This window comes from Xenopus laevis, chromosome 5S (assembly GCF_017654675.1).
Source record: "Xenopus laevis strain J_2021 chromosome 5S, Xenopus_laevis_v10.1, whole genome shotgun sequence".
NCBI classification, from domain to species: domain Eukaryota; kingdom Metazoa; phylum Chordata; class Amphibia; order Anura; family Pipidae; genus Xenopus; species Xenopus laevis.
The window spans coordinates 134,370,310-134,392,633 of NC_054380.1; the positions used below are offsets into that span (position 1 = coordinate 134,370,310).

A 22,324-nucleotide genomic window follows, 5' to 3' on the forward strand; every position below is an offset into this window, starting at 1 on the left:
ACTGATATTTTATGTGAGTGGACCCTGTGTATTGATTATGATCAGCATGTCAGTCCTTGGGGGACCACATCACCGACACCCAAATATACAGAGAACTATTTAACGTACGAGGGCAACAAGCAGAATTCAGCCATTAGCATCTGCAGAAGAGTTTTAGCTAAAGCACCTCAAAGCAAAAGTAAGCAAGCCCACAAACATTATAAAGGTTTCCTTTAATTTGAATTTTAGCATTTTTTAGAATGGCAAATTTTCAATTGGCCCTCATCTTTTCTTTTTTAAAGTTGTTTAAAATGATTTAAAATGATTGTTCTTCTGCTGACTCCAGCTTTCAAATGGGGGTCAATGACCCCATCTAAAAAAAAAACAAATGCTCTATAAGGCTGCAAATGTATGGCTACTGCTACTTTTTATTACTCAGCTGTCTATTCAGGCCTCTCCTATTCATATTCCAGTCTCTTATTCAAATTAATGCATGGTTTCTAGGGTAATCTGGACCCTAGCAACAAGTCTGTTGATATTGTAAACTTAACAGCTGCTAAATAACTCAAAAACCACAAATAATAAAAAAAAACAAACCCAATTTCAAATTGTCTCAGAATATCCCTCTCTACATCATACTAAAAGTTGATTCACAACACAAACCCCTTTAATATAATTCAAAGAGAAGAGCCTACATTATATTGTTGTGGTTTTTATTATTAATGTCTCTGCAGTGAGCAAAGTGGAGTGCAGTTATCTTCGGCTTATTATGGCAAGAATAGCCATAGTGAGGGCAATGGCACCTGCCCCTCCTCCAATCAGCATCCCGAGGACATTCCCGTGCATCTTCATGGACTCACACTGTTCCCCGGCATAAAAAAAGGCCTGGCTGGAGGAGCATCTGTGCAGAGAAAGTCTAATTATTATAGAGCCACAGGACTATGAAAAAGGAAGATTTTACAAGAAACAAAAATAGTTAAAATTGGGTGCTGAAGGGCAAACTGGCCAAATGATAAATGGACCATAACTGGTACCATCTGGCCCAGCCAACAATATAAACTAACAATACAATGAGGGTCACAATATGGATTTGGAAGCAATGGGGCAGTACAGGTGATGTTGTATAGTGACAATGGTAGTGCTTGCTGAATAGCAATAGCCAATAAAAACTAGGGATGCACTGAATCCCCAAATCCTTTGTGAACGATTCGGCCGAAATACCAAACCGAATCCTAATTTGCATATTCAAATTAGGGAAAGGAATAAGTGGGAATATGTTTTTTTTTACTTCCTTTTTTTGTGACGAAAAAGTTATAAGAATACCCTTCCTGCCCCTAATTTACATATGCAAATTAGGGTCCAGATTTGGTTTGGCCAGACACAAGGATTTGGCCGAATCCTGAACTGGATAATAGATTCGGTGCATCCCTAATAAAATCAATCAGCATTCTAACTGCCAGTAAATTCTAACTGCCAGTCAGTTGCTATTGGATATAAGACCTGAAAGCAAAAGATCTTTAGTAGCAGTAGCAGTGCTAGGTACTAAACAATGCAGAGAAAGGCACCATAAAATGCTATAAATTAAACATTTGTTTATTTGTATTCTGCCAGTGTGCCAATTCAACTTTAGGTTGTGAAGCAGATATTAAAGGGGAACTATTGCGAAACTGAAAAATTACTATAAGCTTCATCATACTGAAATAAGAAACTTTCTAAATATAATCAATTAAATATTCTGCATTGTTTCTGAAATAATCAAGTTTATCTTCCCTATTCCTCTCTCAGCATCTGTTTCTCTTCATTCTGTCTTCATGCAGCAGTTGGGTGTCAGATATTCACTGACAGTTAGATCCAATATATTTTATAGGGGGGCTCCATTCCTAGCAGATGTATTCGAGCTCACTCAAATAACTGATTCCAGTACAAAAAAATCTAACAAAATAACTGTCTTTTGCACAAATCCTGCATGTAGAGAGACGTGATGTCTGGTGAGTTTAATAGAGTGAACTCTAATACATATTCTAGGCAAAAGGAGCCCCCCTATAAGATATATTGGATCTAACTGTGAATATCTGACACCCAACTGCTGCATGAAGACAGAATGAAGAGAAACAGATGCTGAGAGAGGAATAGTGAAGATAAATTTGATTATTTCAGAAACAATGCAGAATATTTAATTGACTGTATTTAGAAAGTTTCTTATTTCAGTATGAGGAAGCTTATATTATATTTTTACGACAGTGTAAGCTCAATGCTCCCTTTGCACACTCAATGCACTAAATTCTGTGCCATTTACATATTGCACAATTGAAGGGTGTATAGAGACAGGCCCCAGGCCTTGTTTGGGTCTCTTTGTATTTGCGATGCCAGGGCCTATTTTGAATCTCAGTCTGGATCTGTTTATAGAGATTACAGTAAGAAACTGGGCAGAGGCCCATCATAGAAGACAGAGCAAGGCTGGTACGAGAGGATTCAAGACTAGATAGGAACATGGTTGAGCAGTGTCGGACTGGGGGTCCTAGGCCCACTGGGACTTCTACCTCAGGGGCCCCTACACAGCGTCAGACTGGGACACCAGGGACCCACCCAAAAACCTTATACCAGGGGCCCACTCTCGGTAGTATTTTCTTCCTCTCCTCAATTAACCTCTTGCTTAAAGGGATACTGTCATGGGAAAAAAATTTTTTTTTCAAAATGAATCAGTTAATAGTGCTGCTCCAGCAGAATTCTGCACTGAAATCCATTTCTCAAAAGAGCAAACAGATTTTTTTATATTCAATTTTGAAATCTGACATGGGGCTAGACATATTATCAATTTCCCAGCTGCCCCAAGTCATGTGACTTGTGCTCTGATAAACTTCAATCACTCTTTACTGCTGTACTGCAAGTTGGAGTGATATCACCCCCTCCCTTTTCCCCCGAGCAGCCAAACAACAGAACAATGGGAAGGTAACCAGATAGCAGCTCCCTAACACAAGATAACAGCTGCCTGGTAGATCTAATAACAACACTCAATAGTAAAAACCCATGTCCCACTGAGACACATTCAGTTACATTGAGAAGGAAAAACAGCAGCCTGCCAGAAAGCAGTTCTCTCCTAAAGTGCAGGCACAAATCACATGACCAGGGGCAGCTGGGAAATTGACAAAATGTCTAGCCCCATGTCAGATTTCAAAATTGAATATAAAAAAATCTGTTTGCTCTTTTGAGAAATGGATTTCAGTGCAGAATTCTGCTGGAGCAGCACTATTAACTGATGCGTTTTGAAAAAAAAATATTTTCCCATGACAGTATCCCTTTAAAATTATATACAAGCTTACAAGCTTAAAATGATACTTTGCAGGTTCTCACCCAGTCAGAATGCAGTGTATAATAAATATATATGATAAATAGAAGACCCATCATTCATCCGCTTAATGTTATTTGCATCCCTCCATATCTCGAGCCCCAGCTTTAGCACAAGCCCTTATCAGTAGATCTTATTATAACCTTGCCCACCTGCAGGAAGCCTTTCCTTTTTCTTGGACACAAACGCCGCCATTCAAACAGGGGTTGGGATCGCACAGAGTTTCGCCAAAATGTTGTGGAGAGCGTTTGCTCCTCTCAAGAACCACTTCTTGTTCTCGTGGTGCAGCGGCCTTGATCGGTACTTCTGTTTTACTGAGGAACGCAAGGTCTGGAGGAAAAGTATGAGAATGAACGTGCGATGTCAATTTGTCAAATACATCAATGAAGAGGTGATACAGTATATGTTTTATACCATAATACCAAGCAGTGTTGCTTTAACTTAGGTCTGGGCGAAGGGCAACATATCTTTTGAGGGGCTTTATATAAAGTAGGACTAAGAAAGCTTCTTTAGATATTGATGAACTACGAGAACCTCTGACAGCCTTTTAGTGATAGTAAGAACTGGTGTACAACTAATGGACTGCAAGGGCCACACACTGACATCAGGAGGTATTTTGGCCAAATAACCTTAGCATCCATATTATACGACACTCCCTTCCCAGAGACTATTATCCACTGTTACTATAGGCACCATCTCTCCCTACTATACCTGCTATCCCACAGTCACACTCCCTTCCCAGAGACTATTACCCACTGTTACTATAGGCACCATCTCTCCCTACTATACCTGCTATCCCACAGTCACACTCCCTTCCCAGAGACTATTATCCACTGTTACTATAGACACCATCTCTCCCTACTATACCTGCTATCCCACAGTCACACTCCCTTCCCAGAGACTATTATCCCACTGTTACTATAGACACCATCTCTCCCTACTATACCTGCTATCCCACAGTCACACTCCCTTCCCAGAGACTATTATCCACTGTTACTATAGGCACCATCTCTCCCTACTATACCTGCTATCCCACAGTCACACTCCCTTCCCAGAGACTATTATCCACTGTTACTATAGGCACCATCTCTCCCTACTATACCTGCTATCCCACAGTCACACTCCCTTCCCAGAGACTATTATCCCACTGTTACTATAGGCACCATCTCTCCCTACTATACCTGCTATCCCACAGTCACACTCCCTTCCCAGAGACTATTATCCCACTGTTACTATAGGCACCATCTCTCCCTACTATACCTGCTATCCCACAGTCACACTCCCTTCCCAGAGACTATTATCCACTGTTACTATAGACACAATCTCTCCCTACTATACCTGCTATCCCACAGTCACACTCCCTTCCCAGAGACTATTATCCACTGTTACTATAGACACAATCTCTCCCTACTATACCTGCTATCCCACAGTCACACTCCCTTCCCAGAGACTATTATCCCACTGTTACTATAGGCACCATCTCTCCCTACTATACCTGCTATCCCACAGTCACACTCCCTTCCCAGAGACTATTATCCACTATTACTATAGGCACCATCCCTCCCTACTATACCTGCTATCCCACAGCCACACCCCCTTCCCAGAGACTATTATCCACTGTTACTATAGGCACCATCTCTCCCTACTATACCTGCTATCCCACAGTCACACTCCCTTCCCAGAGACTATTATCCACTGTTACTATAGACACCATCTCTCCCTACTATACCTGCTATCCCACAGTCACACTCCCTTCCCAGAGACTATTATCCACTGTTACTATAGACACCATCTCTCCCTACTATACCTGCTATCCCACAGTCACACTCCCTTCCCAGAGACTATTATCCACTGTTACTATAGACACCATCTCTCCCTACTATACCTGCTATCCCACAGTCACACTCCCTTCCCAGAGACTATTATCCCACTGTTACTATAGGCACCATCTCTCCCTACTATACCTGCTATCCCACAGTCACATTCCCTTCCCAGAGACTATTATCCACTATTACTATAGGCACCATCTCTCCCTACTATACCTGCTATCCCACAGTCACACTCCCTTCCCAGAGACTATTATCCACTGTTACTATAGGCACCATCTCTCCCTACTATACCTGCTATCCCACAGTCACACTCCCTTCCCAGAGACTATTGTCCACTGTTACTATAGACACCATCTCTCCCTACTATACCTGCTATCCCACAGTCACACTCCCTTCCCAGAGACTATTATCCACTGTTACTATAGGCACCATCTCTCCCTACTATACCTGCTATCCCACAGTCACACTCCCTTCCCAGAGACTATTACCCACTGTTACTATAGGCACCATCTCTCCCTACTATACCTGCTATCCCACAGTCACACTCCCTTCCCAGAGACTATTATCCCACTGTTACTATAGGCACCATCTCTCCCTACTATACCTGCTATCCCACAGTCACACTCCCTTCCCAGAGACTATTATCCCACTGTTACTATAGGCACCATCTCTCCCTACTATACCTGCCATGATACAGTCCTTTCCCAATGGACATGAACTTCACTGTTATAGCTGAGGTTGCTGCACTACAAATAAGGTCAAGAAATAAGTGTGTGGAGCAAAACTTTCCTTCGTGAGTATAAATTTTGCATTTTCTGTGTCTAGCATTTATTATTATATTTTATATTTTTGATGTTGTATAAGAAATATAGACATTTTGGATAAAACTGTATATTGGAATCATATTTACTTTCATATACAGTACACATTTTACCAAGTCTTTTTGAATCGATAGCATATGGAATCATTTTAAACTTTTTGGCCCAGGTGATAAAATAGTAAATAACAGTTTTACTCACAAAAAACAACTGATATACGGTATAGGCTGATTTATTTGCTAAAATGTGTAAAAATAATGATGTGCTGTGATAGCGGGAACAATAAAACTAAACCTTCAATAAATGTCCATGTGTATTATTATTTTGAACGTTAAAAGCTCATTTTAAAATGATAAGAAAAACAAGCCACATAGGGAAAAACTTTTTTTTCTCCTACAAAAATAAACGTACCTTCAAAATCCACGAATAGAATCAGATTGTCGTTTTTCAAGAAGCTCCTCCTGTGCAGTTGGCTGTGGGATATAAATGTGCTCCAGCCAAAGTCAAGGGTTCTGTAGCAGTCACACGTAACATCATACTTTCCTATAAGGGAAGGCCTTTCCCAGCGTGAGATGTTATTCATTGCTGCACAGAAATACAAGATTATTTAGTATATGAACCTTATAACATAGAAGCAAAAATGTTCAACTGCCACCTGATTGGGCCGTTGCTCTGGTCAGAAGGAAAGGACAGTTTCCCTGGAGAACCTGCTGAGCAATGACATTAAAGAGATATTGATACATATATGTTCTACAGGAATGTGCCAGTATGTCTCCCCTTAGTCACCATTGTTACTTAGGTATTCTTGCAAAATAGGTGATGCTTTCCCATCATTATTATTCTCAAATACAGGTTCTTCAAACAGAGTAGAGGCACCAGCATGTCCTCCAAATCAGGAACAAATATCATTCTGGATAGCCAAGAAAATCATCCAGTCATCTATTTATTGTGCAAAGCGCAACATGTTTTGGATCCAGTGATCCTTCATCAGGTGTTTAGTCTACAGTGTACATAATCCAAATCACCTTGAACCCTCACAAATACCCACAAGACAAGTGTCCATTATGGAGCCAGATGCATTGGAATCCATGCTACAGATTTTCCACTTACAGTTCCATTATATGGCAATAATCCATACGTGGAATTATGAAGTTTGTATTCCAATGCGTCTGGCCACTTGCAGGAAATGACCTTCACTCGCTGGTATTTTGTGTGTGGGGGGGTTAAAGATGATTTTGGTTATGTTCCCCTGATCACTGGATCGGCTTTATACAATCAAGGGACTACTGCATGATTGACTTGGTACTTCATATTTAAATTTGTTGCTCATATACTCTGCTACTTACATGTATTGGCCAATGACACCTTTTCTCCCAGGGCTGCTAAATTAGTGATGGTTACACATGAAATATCTTGAGCACTGATAGAAACAGCCAATTGGGTCTTCTGACCCATCCTCTAAAACCAAAATGTATTTTGGGTAAATCTTGAATGGATTTTACTATCATATTAGGAGCTTAAGGGGTATATTTATCAAAGAGTGAAGTTAATAGTGAAGTTCCGCCACTAGAGTAAAATTCCGCCACTCTCCATTCATTTCTATGGGATTTTTATAGGCGTATTTATCAAAGGGTGAACTTTCACTTTCACCCATTGATAAATACGCCTTTCAAAATCCCATAGAAATGAACTGAGAGCTGCGGAATTTCACTCTAGTGGCGGAACTTCACTCTTTAAAATTTACCCCTAAGTTTCCACTTGGAACATGGACTCCGCCGACTAATTTCATGGTCCCCATTTGTCCATTAACGGTGGGCCAGAGTTAATTCCATATCTTTCTCAGACATTGCTCTCCCTGCTTCTCCCTATAACCTTGCATTTGGGTTAAAGTAAACCTTTAAAATAAGGGAAAGTAAAATTGCTGAGGGTGTTATTCTAAGCACTTTTGTCATTTACATTCGTTATTTATTTTGTTATACATGTATCCCTTAGGGGCTGATTCACTAAGGGTCGAATATCGAGGGTTAATTAACCCTCGATATTCGTCTGGGAATTGAAATCCTTCGACTTCGAATATCGAAGTCGAAGGATTTAACGCAGATAGTACGATCGAACGATCGAAGGATTATTCCTTCGATCGAACGATAAAATCCTTCGATCAAAAAAAGTTAGGCAAGCCTATGGGGACCTTCCCCATAGGCTAACATTGACTTCGGTAGCTTTTAGATGGCGAACTGGGGGGTTGAAGTTTTTTTTAAAGAGACAGTACTTCGACTATCGAATGGTCGAATTGTCGAATGATTTTTACTTCGAATCCTTCAATAGTCGTAGTCGAAGGTCGAATTAGCCCAAAAAAACTTTGAAATTCGAAGTTTTTTTACTTCGAATCCTTCACCCGAAGTTAGTGAATCGGCCCCTTAATATCTTGAAATAAAAACAAAATAAATCATGAATGTAAATTACAAAAGTGCTTAGAATAGCCCCCCCTCGTTAATTTTACTTTCGCTTATTTTAAAGGTTGACGTATCCTTTAGCAATAGTTTTAGTGAGATGAGAACCTAAAGATTATTTCGCAAGCAGCTCTTACATTCTATGACTTGAGAACTCAAGGTTGTGAAGCTCCTGCTGGACGACATCCTGAGCTGGACATTAGGGTCCTGGTCAAGAATGGTGATAATTGCTTGTCTGTTTAAGGCCGGCCATTCCATAACGTCGTCATCCTCTCCGCTGCACATGTGAAACGAGATCCCTGTGTAGTTTACATAGGGCGATGATTCTTGTCCATGAGGGTAAATGGATACCGCATATCCGTACCCCTCTGGGCTGGTGAAACAATTGCTCATAAAACGATCCCCTTTAGTTGTGCTTTCCAGGATTTGGGAGAAATCCCTTACTTGCCATACAGCGTTGGGGCATGGCGTTTCTGTGAGGCTGATGTCATCCAGTAATATCCCACCTCTGGTCTTATTATTAACGTGGACTCCTTGGAAGACGTAGCGGAACTTTTTGTCGGCGTTGAGGGTCACATGAGCAATTTTCCACTTATTGTCCCTATCACCTAAAAAGAGAAAAGTATAAATGACTGTAACGGTTACATAGCTATTAATAGATGTGCTAATTAAGGCTGTTGGTTCAGCGCTTTAGAAACAAGTTTCATGAAGATCAGGTATATGCCCTTCAACGTGTGATAAAAAGTTAATTAAGTCGTTACTTCTTCCAAAAAAATGTTGTTTCCTCGATCTTATGTTTGAAAGAGAGGGAGTCATTATGGATATCTCACATCCTAGTGGAATTCATTATAAATAAATTAGAGATCTTTCTAATCCACCAAAAACTAGGGATGCACCGAATCCAGGCTTTGGTTCGGGATTCGGACTTGTTCAGCAGGATTCGGATTCAGCCGAATCCTCCTACCTGGCCAAAACTGAATCCGTATCCTAATTTGCATATGCAAATTAGGGGCGGAGAGGGAGATCGCATGACTTTATGTCACAAAACAAGGAAGTAACATTTTTTTCCCCTTTCCACGCATAATTTGCATATGCAAATTCGGATTCGGTGCGGGATTCAGCCAGGATTTGGCCTTTTTCAGCAGGATTCGGATTCGCCCGAATCCTTCTGCCCGGCCGAGCCGAATCCGGATCCTAATTTGCATATGCAAATTAGGGATGGGGAGGGAAATCACGTGACTTTGTCACAAAACAAGGAAGTAAAACAGTTTTCCCCTTACCACCCCTAATTTGCATATCCAAATTAGGATTCAGTTCAGTATTCGGCCAAATCTTTTGTGAAGGATTCGAAGGTTCGGCCGAATCCAAAATAGTGGATTCAGTGCATTCCTACCAAAAACACATCCAGAAATGTTCAGATCCCACCTTTACACCCTCCCAAATTTTGGTTAGCATTTGCACCAGCCAAGAGATGAAAGCTATGCATCAATACTGGTGCAAGTGTTGCATTTTACTACCCCAAGAACACTAGATAAGTGAGGCCCAGAAACTCATGTCAATCAATTTCAGTGCTGACAATACCATAAATGGTGTGAATTTTCCTCATCTTTCTAACATTTCCGGCACCATCATCTATCCGTAACCAGATCACTAGTTTGTCCTGGGAGTTTCTTTCCATCTTGTAGAAGAACTGCAGACACTGCTCTGATCTCTTGGGGTACAGAATACGAGACTCGAGGAGGCCAGTGCTTCCAATGGGGCCAGAATGGGTGTCAAAGAACATGAAGTAGCCAGCGTCTGAAAAGGCAAAAACGGTTGATTAGAACAAGGACAATTAAGTTGACCATAAGTTGACCACATGCAGGGAAGTAATGTCAGCAGATTTGGATCATTTAATAACAAGGAGGCCTATTTCTGGTGAGGAAACTAAACATTCCACCTTACTAACAGGAATCCAAATAGACCTGTTAAATAAGAATGTGTCGCCCTAGTTGTAGGTAGTCTGACCCATTTGGAAAATCTAGCACCAACCTTGAGTTGAACCTTGAAATGCCTACAGTTATGGAGCATAATGCAGCTAATTGTCAGTAGGGATCATGTATGACCATAAATGCAGTTGTAGTTTTCAAAACCCCGCCCCCCCCCCCTCATTTGAAAGCTGGAAAGAGTCAGAAGAAGGGAAATATTTCAAAAAGTATAAAAAAATTAAAATAAAGGCCATTTGAAAAGTTGCTTAGAATTAGTCATTCTGTTACATAATAAAAAGTTATTAAAAGGTGAACCATCCCTTTAAAAGTACTTGCTTTAAAAGACACTCCTTACACTTCTGTATAGTTGCGCTTGGTTCTTCTTGCCCTGTTCTGAAACAAGTCACTATTGATGTAGGGGAACCCATAAACTACCACTCAGTGTGGAGGTGGTGGTAGCTCCAATGTTCCCCTGCCTCAATAAGGTCCCCATAGTGTCCTGCATCAGTCGCCATAGCACATTGGCAAACTGGCAATCTGGGCAGCTAAGTGGCAAATGAGATTCAATGTTGATAAATGTAAAGTCATGCACCTGGGATGTAACAATATCCACTTATACCCTTATTGGGACTGCACTAGGCAAATCCATTATGGAAAAGGACCTTGGAGTCCTTGTAGATGATAAACTTGTCTGTAGCAAGCAATGCCAGTCAGCAGCATCAAGGGCAAATAAGGTCTTGAGCTGTAGGGGGAGGAGGGGGTCATTCTTCCACTGTATAGAGCACTGGTAAGGCCCCATCTAGAATATGCCGTACAGTTTTGGTCTCCATCACTCAAACAGGACATTATTGTATTAGAGAGGGTACAGAGAAGGGCAACTAAGCTGGTAAAGGGAAAATCTTAGCTATGAGGAAAGACTGGCCAAATTGGAGATGTTCACGCTGGAGAAGAGGCGCTTAAGGGGAGATATGATAACTGTATAAATATATAAGGGGATCATATAATAATCTCTCTAATGATTTATTTACCAGTAGGTCTTTCCAGCTGACACGAGGTCATCCATTCCCATTAGAAGAAAAGAGGTTCCAGCTAAATATTGGGAAGGGGGTTTGTTACAGTGAGAGCTGTGAAGATGTGGAATTGTCTCCCTGAATCAGTGGTACAGGCTGATACATTAGATAGGTATAAGAAGGGGTTGGATGGTGTTTAGCAAGTGAGGGAATACAGGGATATGGGAGATAGCTCATAGTACAAGTTGATCCAGGGACTGGTCCCAATGTCATTTTGGAGTCAGGAAGAAATTTTTCCCCTCTGAGGCTTTAGTTGGGTTTATTTGCCTTCCTCTGGATCAACTGGCAGTTCCCTAACTTACTATGTCACTATGTTACATTTGCACCAATAGACTAGGACATTCATGTCATTTATTTAATACTGGAAAAGATGCCAACTGGATTTACAAAAATTTCAGAATCATTACGTACAATGAACAACATTGACTGCAGCAAAGCTGGAATTCTGGGGAAAACCACTGAAGTATGGGGGGAAAAACATGGCGATTGTACTCAAAATTCCACGTTGATCACTGCACTTGTTGTAAACCACCCTTATAACCCAATAACTTACTCTTGCAATTCAATCAGACGAGGTGCTTGTTTTTTCTGCATTTAATGTGTTTAGTCTATCCTTACAATAATGAATCTGAGGCAAGCATCTTGCACTGTATCCATTAATGACTGAAGGCAGGAGCCGCCCTGATCAGACTCAGATACCCTTCTTCTTAGTTTTCCTTTAACTTATCAGGCAAGTGCCTTCAGGAATGCACTGAGCTTTCAGATTATGTGTTTATGCCAGTGGTTAAGCAATAATAAACGGTCTTTAAGATGTAGTAAAAAATGTACCTAATCATGAAAGGTCAAGGTTTAAAAAGACAACATACACAACCATATGGCTTTCATTAAAAAACATGCATCCTGCCATAGAGCAGTGATTGGAAAACACAATTCTTTCATATTTGTGGGAATTTGAAAGACATTATCAACCAATCACAAACCAAGGCTTCATATAATGATAAAACAGTTTAAAGGGATTCTGCCACGATTATGTTTTTTTTTTATTTCTAAATTACACTGCAAATAATTCACTCTACAATATAAAATTTCATTCCTGAACCAGCAAGTGTATTTAGTTGTAATATTGGTGTGTAGGTGCATCTCAGGTCATTTTGCCTGGTCATGTGATTTCAGAAAGAGCCAGCACTTTAGGATGGAACTGCTTTCTGGCAGGCTGTTGTTTCTCCTACTCAATGTAACTGAATGTGTCTCAATAGGACATGGATTTTTACTATTGAGTGTTGTTCTTATATCTACCAGGGAGCTGTTATTCGGTTACCTTTCCGTTGTTAGGCTGCTGGGGGGGGGGTGATATCACTCCAACTTGCAGTACAGCAGTAAAGAGTGACTGAAGTCTATCAGAGCACAAGTCACATGCCTGGGGGCACCTGGGAAACTGGCAATATGTCTAGCCCCATGTCAGATTTCAAAATTAAATATACAAATATCTGTTTGCTCTTTTGAAAAACAGATTTCAGTGTAGAATTCTACTGGAGCAGCACTAGTAACTGATGGATTTTGAAAAAAAAGTGTTTTCTTATGACAGTATCCCTTTAATAAACATGAAATCACAAGCCTTGAACATGTACTGATTTGTGTTCATATTTAGATTTAGTTTCTTGCTTTCTGCTGAGCCTGGTATTATTTAGCGCTCCCTAAGCTGACAGTTAGATATGTCTCCAAATCAAGTTTTTACCCTGGCAGCCTCCAGCTATAGTGTGATCCTCAAGACCCGGTTCGCTCATCATATGCACCCAGTCGGCATTATCGTTGGTCCCCTGAATCATGCCGCAGATATTAATGAACTCAAATGAGCACTGGTCCAGCAGGGTGTGTGAAGCCGCTGAAAGGTAAATTTAAAAAACTGGATAAGACAGGGCATATTTTTAAAAGCAATATGATTCTTATCTAATTCTAATGTCTGCTTTGCTTCACAGTTAAGATCATTTATTTTACAGGATTTATGTTGAGCATACATTTCGGAATAAAAGAAAGACTTGATTTATCTTAATGAGCAGAAAGATCTACTCTGACTCATAAGAAACACGGAGATGCATTGGCCAGAACATCATGCCCCAACATAATCATACAATACCCTTCGGCAGCAGTCACCATTATCCTTACTCTTCATTCTCAATGGAGACTCATGAGTCACCCTCACCATCCTCCAGCCCTTCCATTGTACATAGAGATTTACTGAACACCACCATTCCCCACCCTTCTGTTGTACATGAAAACTCAATGGCTGTTGACATCAGTCTCTATTTTATCTCTGAACATAGAGATGCATCATCATGGCTGCCGTTCCATTATACTTGAGAAAAAACTGGTCGTCATCATCATGCCCTACCCTACCATTATATATTAAAATATACTGGTAATCATCATTCTCTGCCTTTCCATTATAAATAAAATGTTCCTCATCAACATGCCCAACCCTTTCATTATATACTGTATGGGGATATACTGGTCTACATCATTCCCTACTCTTCCATTATATATGGAAATATACTGGTCATCATCGTCATGCCGTACTCTTCCATTATACATGGAAATATACTGATGGTCATCAATATGCCCTACCCTTCCATTATATATGAATACATTAGTCATCATCATTATGCCTTCCTTCCATTATATATGAATATATTGGTCATCATCATTATGCCTTCCCTTCCATTATACATGGAAATATACTGATTGTCATGAATATGCCCTACCCTATATGTATATATTAGTCTTCATCATTATGACTTCCCTTCCATTATTTATAGAAATATACTGATTGTCATCAATATGCCCTACCCTTCCATCATATATGAATATATTAATCATATCCATTATATGTGGAAATATACTAGGTGTATATGTGTAAAAATATAAACTGGTAGTCATGATAATGCCTATCTTTCTATTATACATTCCATTATATATGAAAATATACTGAGTATCATCATCATCATGCCCTACCCTTCCATTATACATTAAAATAGACTGGTTGTCATAATCTTGGTCTACCCTTTCATTATACATGACAATATACTGGTCATCATCATCATGCCCTTGTCTCCCTTCCATTATACATAAACTTACACTGATCTTCATGCCTTTCTTTCCACTATACAAGAAAATAGGCTGATTGTCATCATCTTGGGCTTCCCTTCCACTGCACATGTATCAGTCATTACATGGTCTATTCCCTCCACCTGAGGATGCATTATCTCGTAGTTTTATCATCACCCTCAGGCACAGCAAGTAAATTTATGGATCCCCATTACATGATACAATTATTTTTGCAAACCCTACATTAAAAGTTCAGATAACTCTTGACCCCTTTATAATTAAAGAATATATTTATGGTTGAAATGCCAGTTGTAGAAATAACAAGAACTTACTGCAGTTATACATGCGATTCAGCCGCTCTAAGTCTATTTCAGAGAAGTCCAGGCGTTGCCCAATAATATCATTGAAAGCTTCTATCTTGGCCGTGATTGTTGGGACGTTTTCATTCTTATTAAAGGATAAGGGACCATAATGCATGACAGATTCATAATCATATGGGGTATTCAAATCCGTGATAAAGTCATTCTCATATTTATTAAAATTGTGTTCCAGGCCTGGAAATAAAGTTAGCAGATATAACATAGAACTGTTATTTATTATTTAAGTTATCACTCCCGCTAAATGACTTGTGTTATTTATTACCCACAATTCAGTATGAATATGTCTCATGTGCAAAACACACGTATAGATAAGTAATAGCTAATATAAACCAGTTGTTACAGACCGTTCTTCATAATTTAATGGAGTTCATTTCATGGTATTAAAGCAACAGTAACACCCAAAAAATGTGTTTAAAAGGAATGACAATATAATGTACTGTTGCCCTGCATTGGTAAAACTGGTGTGTTTGCTTCAGAAACACTACTATAGTTTATATAATCAAGCTGCTGTGTAGCCATGGGGGCAGTCATTCAAGCACAGGATACACAGTAGATAACAGATAAGTACTACTATAGTTTATATAAACAAGCTGCTGTGTAGCCATGGGGGCAGCCATTCAAGCACAGGATACACAGTAGATAACAGATAAGTACTACTATAGTTTATATAATCAAGCTGCTGTGTAGCCATGGGGGCAGCCATTCAAGCACAGGATACACAGTAGATAACAGATAAGTACTACTATAGTTTATATAAACAAGCTGCTGTGTAGCCATGGGGGCAGCCATTCAAGCACAGGACACACAGTAGATAACAGATTAGTTCTGAAGAATCCCATTGTATACTACAGAGCATATCTGTTATCTGTTGTGTATACTGTGCCTTTTCTCCTTTTCAGCCTTGAATGGTTGCCCTTGGATACACAGCACTACATTATATTGTCATTAACAATAGAACTGAGCTGATCCTTCTGTATTATGTTTAATGAGCAGTAGAGTACATGACTACTACAGATATCATATATTAGAAGTGAATCTTGAATAGTTTTGAAAGGTTTTACAGGAGTTGTAGAAGGAAGCAAATTGGACAACCCAGGCACGTAATATATGTAAACTTTATACTGACCGCTAGTAATCTCATCCCACCAGATCTTGACATAGTCATCACGGTCGGATCTTGACTGTTCATGATAGAAGCCCAGAGCATGAAGAATCTCATGTTCCACAATGGCCTTGTAATCGCATCTCTCCCCAATGGAAAGGTTCTGTCCTGTCTTCAGGTCCCCAACCATCGACCAGCATCTAGGAAGCATATGACATTTGTTCAGAAGATGAAAAAAAAGTCTTCTCCAGTTATAACATGTGGTAGCTACAGCGAAACCAGATGAATGATATTTGGTTCAACTGTGTTTTAGTAGATCCTTGGGATCTTCTCATCCAGGCATAATGGAACTCTTCAATGAATAATAAGCCCACAAACTCCTCTAATATTACAGTTTCCACCTCATTGGGCAGAAACATTTCTAAAATCCCCATGCTGGGAAATATAATTATGGGTAACAGAGTAATTCCCATGATATGTTATTTTTATATGTGTTAGAGAGGAAGTCACGGAACAGAATCATTTGCATACTACTCTTTCCCTTCATGATAACATATTTAGGGAAATAATTTCCCTATTACCTTAGGGTAGTATTAAGCATGCAACAGATACAGTATATTCACAACAACAAGAGTTCAATCCTTTGGGTGCAACAGAATCATCTGCAAATGAAGGTCTAGGTGCAAAATACAAGCAAACATTTGTACAATGCTCCCCCAGGAATTTGTAAAAAGTGCCATTATTTGCACGCCTAGAATGGAGTTGGGCCTTTCTCTGTGTGTGAGGGGTTGCCATGCAGGGGGTGAAGGACATGGACATTATACATGAGCATCCTGAAAGCTATGATGGAACTTGGTCACAAAACTTGCCCATGTTTGTAAAAGACATGGACATTGTGAGATTATTGGTGCACTAAAAAATCCACAACCTCAGTGTACAAAGAGGACCCTGTATTTTTGCCTGGTCTATGCCATGCTGAAAGTAAAGTACGGGTCTCACCTTGAGCCTTAGCCATAGTAATAAACCAATGGATGCCTAGACACAAAAACGTGGGAGCCAGAGCTTCAAACATTTCATTTTTGTGGGTAACACTGTGGAGTCAGCCAACCCACATACATTGACCTGGGCTCCCAGTACCTCACTATGAAAATTAAAAAATATAAAGTACTTACATTATGTAACAATACGATAATAAATCATTGTTCTCAATGTAGACTAACCTCCCAACACTGCCCACAGGTTCCTCCCCCAAGGATCTCATTTACCCGCAGAGAATGTTAAAGACGCCACTTACCCGCCGAATTTCTGAAAATGGATATATGTAGGCTCCCCTTCGTATGGTTTAAAATCCACACAAGATTTTAGTCGAAACATTTCAAAAGTCTTTAGTATGACAGACTTCGCGTTTAATCCTAACGAAAAAAAATAATGATTACTGGAAGGATATTCATGGGGCTACTTCATAAACAATGTTTTTGTGTCTTATGGCTACAAATTGAGGCCCCAGCTTAACGGAAAGTCACACTGGGAATCTTTCAACTTGAAGTTAGGTATAAATAGTCCATGAGTAAGTGTGAATGCGCACAAAATGCGTCAAGCCTATTGTTTTAGAGGGTATCAATAAAATGGAGTTTGAAAACACATTTGACTGGTGGAAGGTGTGAAAAATACACAAACAAATGAACGCTAGCGCATCTTCCCTATCAAATGCTCACATTACCGAAGTAACTATTGCGAAAAGTCGCCAGCGTTTGGCGCCCAGGACAAAACTCTGCATAATAGTGAATTGACATAGTCTGAGCGCATTTGTGTCCGGCGAAGTGTTGTGATGGGCGCGAAGCAGACGCTGATGAAAATTCGTCGGTTAGTAAATCTGCCCCATAGTGTTTAGAGCATGTAAAGTATAGTTCCCTAATGCACTAACACTAAAGTCAATGTATTATAAGGCTTACCCAAGTTATCTGCCAATATGTAGGGGATGGGGAAGCTCCATCGGTATTTGTCATCACGCAGAGCATTGCGAGACTGAGGCTGATGGAAGAAACAGTTTAGCTCCATTACTTACTGCAAAATAAAGTATTCTGGGGTGGACAATGGTGCAAGGACAATACTTACTGTTAACACAATGTCTCCCTCAAATAGGTCCAGTCCTGATTCTGCAAGAGAAGGGATTTGTGTAATTAAATGCACTGGATTGTCTATGTAACATAAGCTGCATCATCCCATAGTCACATACGTGTGATTGGGACCTCAACCAGCTTAAGAAAGTGTTTCATTGACTTTTATGTTTTGGTATTATGTTTTCAAGAGGTCTATCTTTTAGTCAAGACCTCCTTACCTAACAACATTAAGGGGCCTATTTATCAAGGGTAGAATTTCGAAGTAATGGGAGTTTTTTTAAATTCCCATCAACTCGAAATTCGAATAAAAAAAGTCCAACCAAAATTTATTAAAAAAATCTAATGTTTTAAATTCGAGTGAATAGGTTGTATTGGAATAGAATTTGGGTCGTATTTGTACGTTCAAAAAAAAACTTTGATTTTTCAAAGTCCCCCAAATGACTAGGTTCGAACAGGTTCTAGGAGGCCCCCCATAGGCTACAACACCAATTCGGCAGGTTTTAGATGGCGAATAGTCGAAGTCGAATTTGTAAACAGACAGTACATGATAAATTTTGATATTCTAATTTTCACATTTTTTCAAATTCTAATCGAATTTGGACTATTCCCTAGTCAAAGTACACAAAAATTAGCTCGGAAATCTCGACTAAGCACACCCGCTATCACTTCTTTAGATGCCCCAAGCGATACCCATAGTGTAGAAACTACAATGTAACTTGTATTTATACAGGTATGGGACCTGTTATCCAGAATGCTCAGGACCTGGGGCTTTCTGGATAATGGATATTTCTGCAATTCCTTAAGTCTACTACAAAATCATATAAACATGAAATAAACCCAATAGGCTGGTTTTGCTTCCAATAAGGATTAATTATATCTTAGTTGGGATCAAGTACTAGTTACTGTTTTATTATTACACAGAAAAAATAAATAGTTTTTAAAAATGTGGATTATTTGGATAAAATGGAGTTTATGGGAGATGGCCATTCCATAATTTGGAGCTTTCCAGATAAAGGGTTTCCAGAGGATGGATCCAATACCTGTATTCCCTTATATTTGCTCCAATACCTGTAATAATCAGTAAACGTATGTATAGTGGTACTATTTACAGTACAAGTATAGGATCTGTTATCCAGAAAGCTCCGAATTATGGGAAAACCAACCTTCCGTCGATTCCCTTTTAATTCACATTTTAAATACGATTTCCTTTTTCGCTGTAATAATAATAAAGCAGTACCTTGTACTTGATCCCATCTAAGATATAAATAATCCAAAACAATCCTACTTGGTTTATTTAATGTTTACATTTTTCTAATTTTTTTTTTTAGAAAAGTATAGTGATCCAAATTACAGAAAGACCCCTTATCCGGAAAACCCCAGTTCCTGAGCATTCTGGATAACAAGTCCCTTTGTATGTGAGGTTATGCCTGTTCTTGATATAATAAGTTTTAATCTACTCTTCGCACAGTTTTTGAGCTATAAATAGTAAAATCTGTGCATCCTCAACCCCATTAAACAAACCCATTAAAAGTGGGGAAATAAGCAAACACAAGGGCATTGGGCATTGTCTCTGAAATTAGGAAAAACCTACTTACCCAGATTGATTTGAGGAATATCTTCCCTTCGCTCCCCAGCATCGGCGTCATTCCCTGTGGGTTTAAAAGATTCATATCTGATCAGTTATTTTATAATTAGAAATGACCGCAAAAACGTTACATTTGTTTTTCAATCATCACGTACCAAGTTTTTGGGGTCTGTGGTTTATCTACAAGGGGGAAAAAAAAAACAGAAATCATAATTAAATCTTTCCAACCAATCAGAAGCCTTCCCACCCCAGGGAGAAACATTTGTATTTGGGGAACCATTGTTACCGAGAGAGCTGCGAGACCGACAACGAGGGTGAGGAGAGAGCAGAGCTGGAGGGATCCTTGGAGACCCATCACTGTTGAATGGAGGTGGCAGAATGACTGGGCTTCTCTCGGGCAGAGGGATAAGATCTACGTGAACTTTGTACGGTCTATCAGCGCTGGGTTAAAAAGTTCGTATTTATGGAAGGAATGGTTAAAAGAAACGATGTTATTTTGCACACTGCTAATTGCTTTATCTTCAGTTTAAAGACCATAAAGCAACATAAAACACGGGCATCAGGTTTAACTGCTTTATTATTAACTATCCTTCTACCTTGAACATGAGAGTGATGTACAGCAACAAGGCATTCCTGGGGCCCCCAGTGTCATAAGGGGCCCCATAGCAGAAATATTTCCTACTATTTTTTCATTTTTTAATTATTAACAGAGATCATGAATCTCAATTGCACAACAGCTGAGGCTACACAGAGACTCCCGGCACGGCTGTGGGTATTATAGTAAGTAGGTTAAACATTGATTCAAAAGGAATTTAATCCAACACCAAGGGGCACATTTATCAAGGGTCAAATTTCGAAGGAACTGGAAGTTTGTTTTTTTTTTGAACTCCCATAACTTCGAAATTCGAATAAAAAAAGACCAACCGAAATTTATTTAAAAAAATCAAAGGTTTTTTTTGCTGATGAATTGGCTGCATTAGATCGTAGTAAGATTGAATTCGATTGCATTTGATTCAAAGTATTTTCATAAAAAGTCCACCAATTGACTCCATATAGGTTCTAGGAGGTCGTCCATAGGCTAAAACAGCAATTCGGCAGGTTTTAGATGGCAAATGGTCAAAGTTTTAAAGAGACAATACATGATAAATTAAATTTTTCAAATTCGAATCGAATTTGGACTGATCCCTAGTCGAAGTACACAAAAATATTTCGTAATTTTAATTTTTTTTTGCTTTGAATTTACACTTCGACCCTTGATAGATCTGCCCCCAATTGCCCCCTATTTCTATAGGACTTCAACTCACCCAGCCTTTTCCAAAGTAAGTGGTTATGGAAAATGTTTTCTTGCTCATAGTAACGAAATAGATGACGTTTTCCAGATCCCTGTTAGGCTGCACCGCATGAAGCCCGAGACCACATCTATGTTGACTTCTTTTAACAGGATATAACAAAGGCCATATATTCCTAGAATAAATCAGGTTTAGACAAGAATGAAAACAACTGGCAGTAAGACCATCATAAAAACTAGGGGATAACAAAGAATCTGAACAAACGTTAGAAAGCTCAAAATTTCATTTACATAAAGCCATTAAAAAGCAAAAATTAAGGGATAGTGGCCACTTAAATAGTCGTTTCTATTCTTCTTTCAAATCAGGCCTCTCTTATTCATATTTCAGTCTTTCATTCAAATAGCTGCCTTGTTGCTAGGGTAATTTGGACCCTAGCAACCAGATAGCTGCTAAATTCCAAAGCTTCTGAACTAGGGTTGCCACCAGTCTGGATTTGAAAACCAGGTCAAAACTGCCTGCCTGGTTTTCCTAATTTGGATCGCCAACCTCCACATCATAGCCCTGCCCACCAACCCAGCTGTGAGATGTCATTGTCCCGCCCACAATGTAATCTTCCCACCTCCGAGACATCATTGACCCGCCCAGAGCTCTCATTAGGAAAGGTGGCAACCCTATTCTGAACAAACTGAGAAAAAAATATATTTATATAAACATAAACATGAACTTACTGCACCACAAGCCTAATCAAACAAATGATTTATGCTTTCAAAGTTGCACCATCTTGTAACTTTGTTAGACATCTTTTCAAGACCAAGACTGTGCACATGCTCAGTGTGGTCTGGGCTGCTTAGGGATCGTCATAAATTATCAAAACAGCACAAGTCAAATAATATCTGCCAGAAGCCGATACAACATACTGATTAATAATCAGAATATACAGACTGCACTGGGTCCTGTGTTGTCATGTAATCTAATGTGGATTTTATAGTTTTTGTATTGTTTAATACAAACTTTCTCTAACTCTGCAGAACCAGTGGCTGCAGCAAAATAATCCTCCAAAAAGAATCCCAGTTTATCTGTTTCAATCTGGCTCCATGATCTTTGTCCCTGCAGCTGGAGTTGGAAACAGTAAAGGGGATGTAAAGGCAAAAATAAAATTCAATACAAAAAGTCGCTGACTGCTCTACAGGGAAACAAACAAAGCTGCTTGAGTTCTGCATGGCTGGGAAGTAAGGCGGGGGCTCCCTCTGCTGTTCATAAGTATGATTGTTTCCCTGCAGAGCAGTT

At 39.5% G+C, this 22,324-nt stretch overlaps 1 protein-coding gene across 2 annotated transcripts; it reads right to left on the minus strand.

The window, feature by feature from the left end:
* Positions 1–675: 675 nt before the first annotated feature.
* MGC86332 (protein) lies at positions 676–21,437 on the minus strand. 2 transcript variants are annotated; one of them, XM_041564031.1, is made up of 15 exons: positions 21,053–21,437; positions 20,035–20,189; positions 19,904–19,928; positions 19,759–19,812; positions 18,159–18,199; positions 17,996–18,074; positions 17,338–17,455; positions 16,068–16,243; positions 14,894–15,115; positions 13,195–13,341; positions 10,004–10,219; positions 8,560–9,030; positions 6,384–6,557; positions 3,478–3,655; positions 687–880 (listed from the first exon to the last, which is right to left on the minus strand). In XM_041564031.1, the coding sequence occupies exons 2-15, from the start codon at positions 20,101–20,103 to the stop codon at positions 733–735; spliced, it is 2,118 nt and encodes a 705-aa protein (XP_041419965.1). In that variant the 5' UTR covers positions 20,104–20,189; positions 21,053–21,437; the 3' UTR covers positions 687–732.
* Positions 21,438–22,324: the final 887 nt, after the last annotated feature.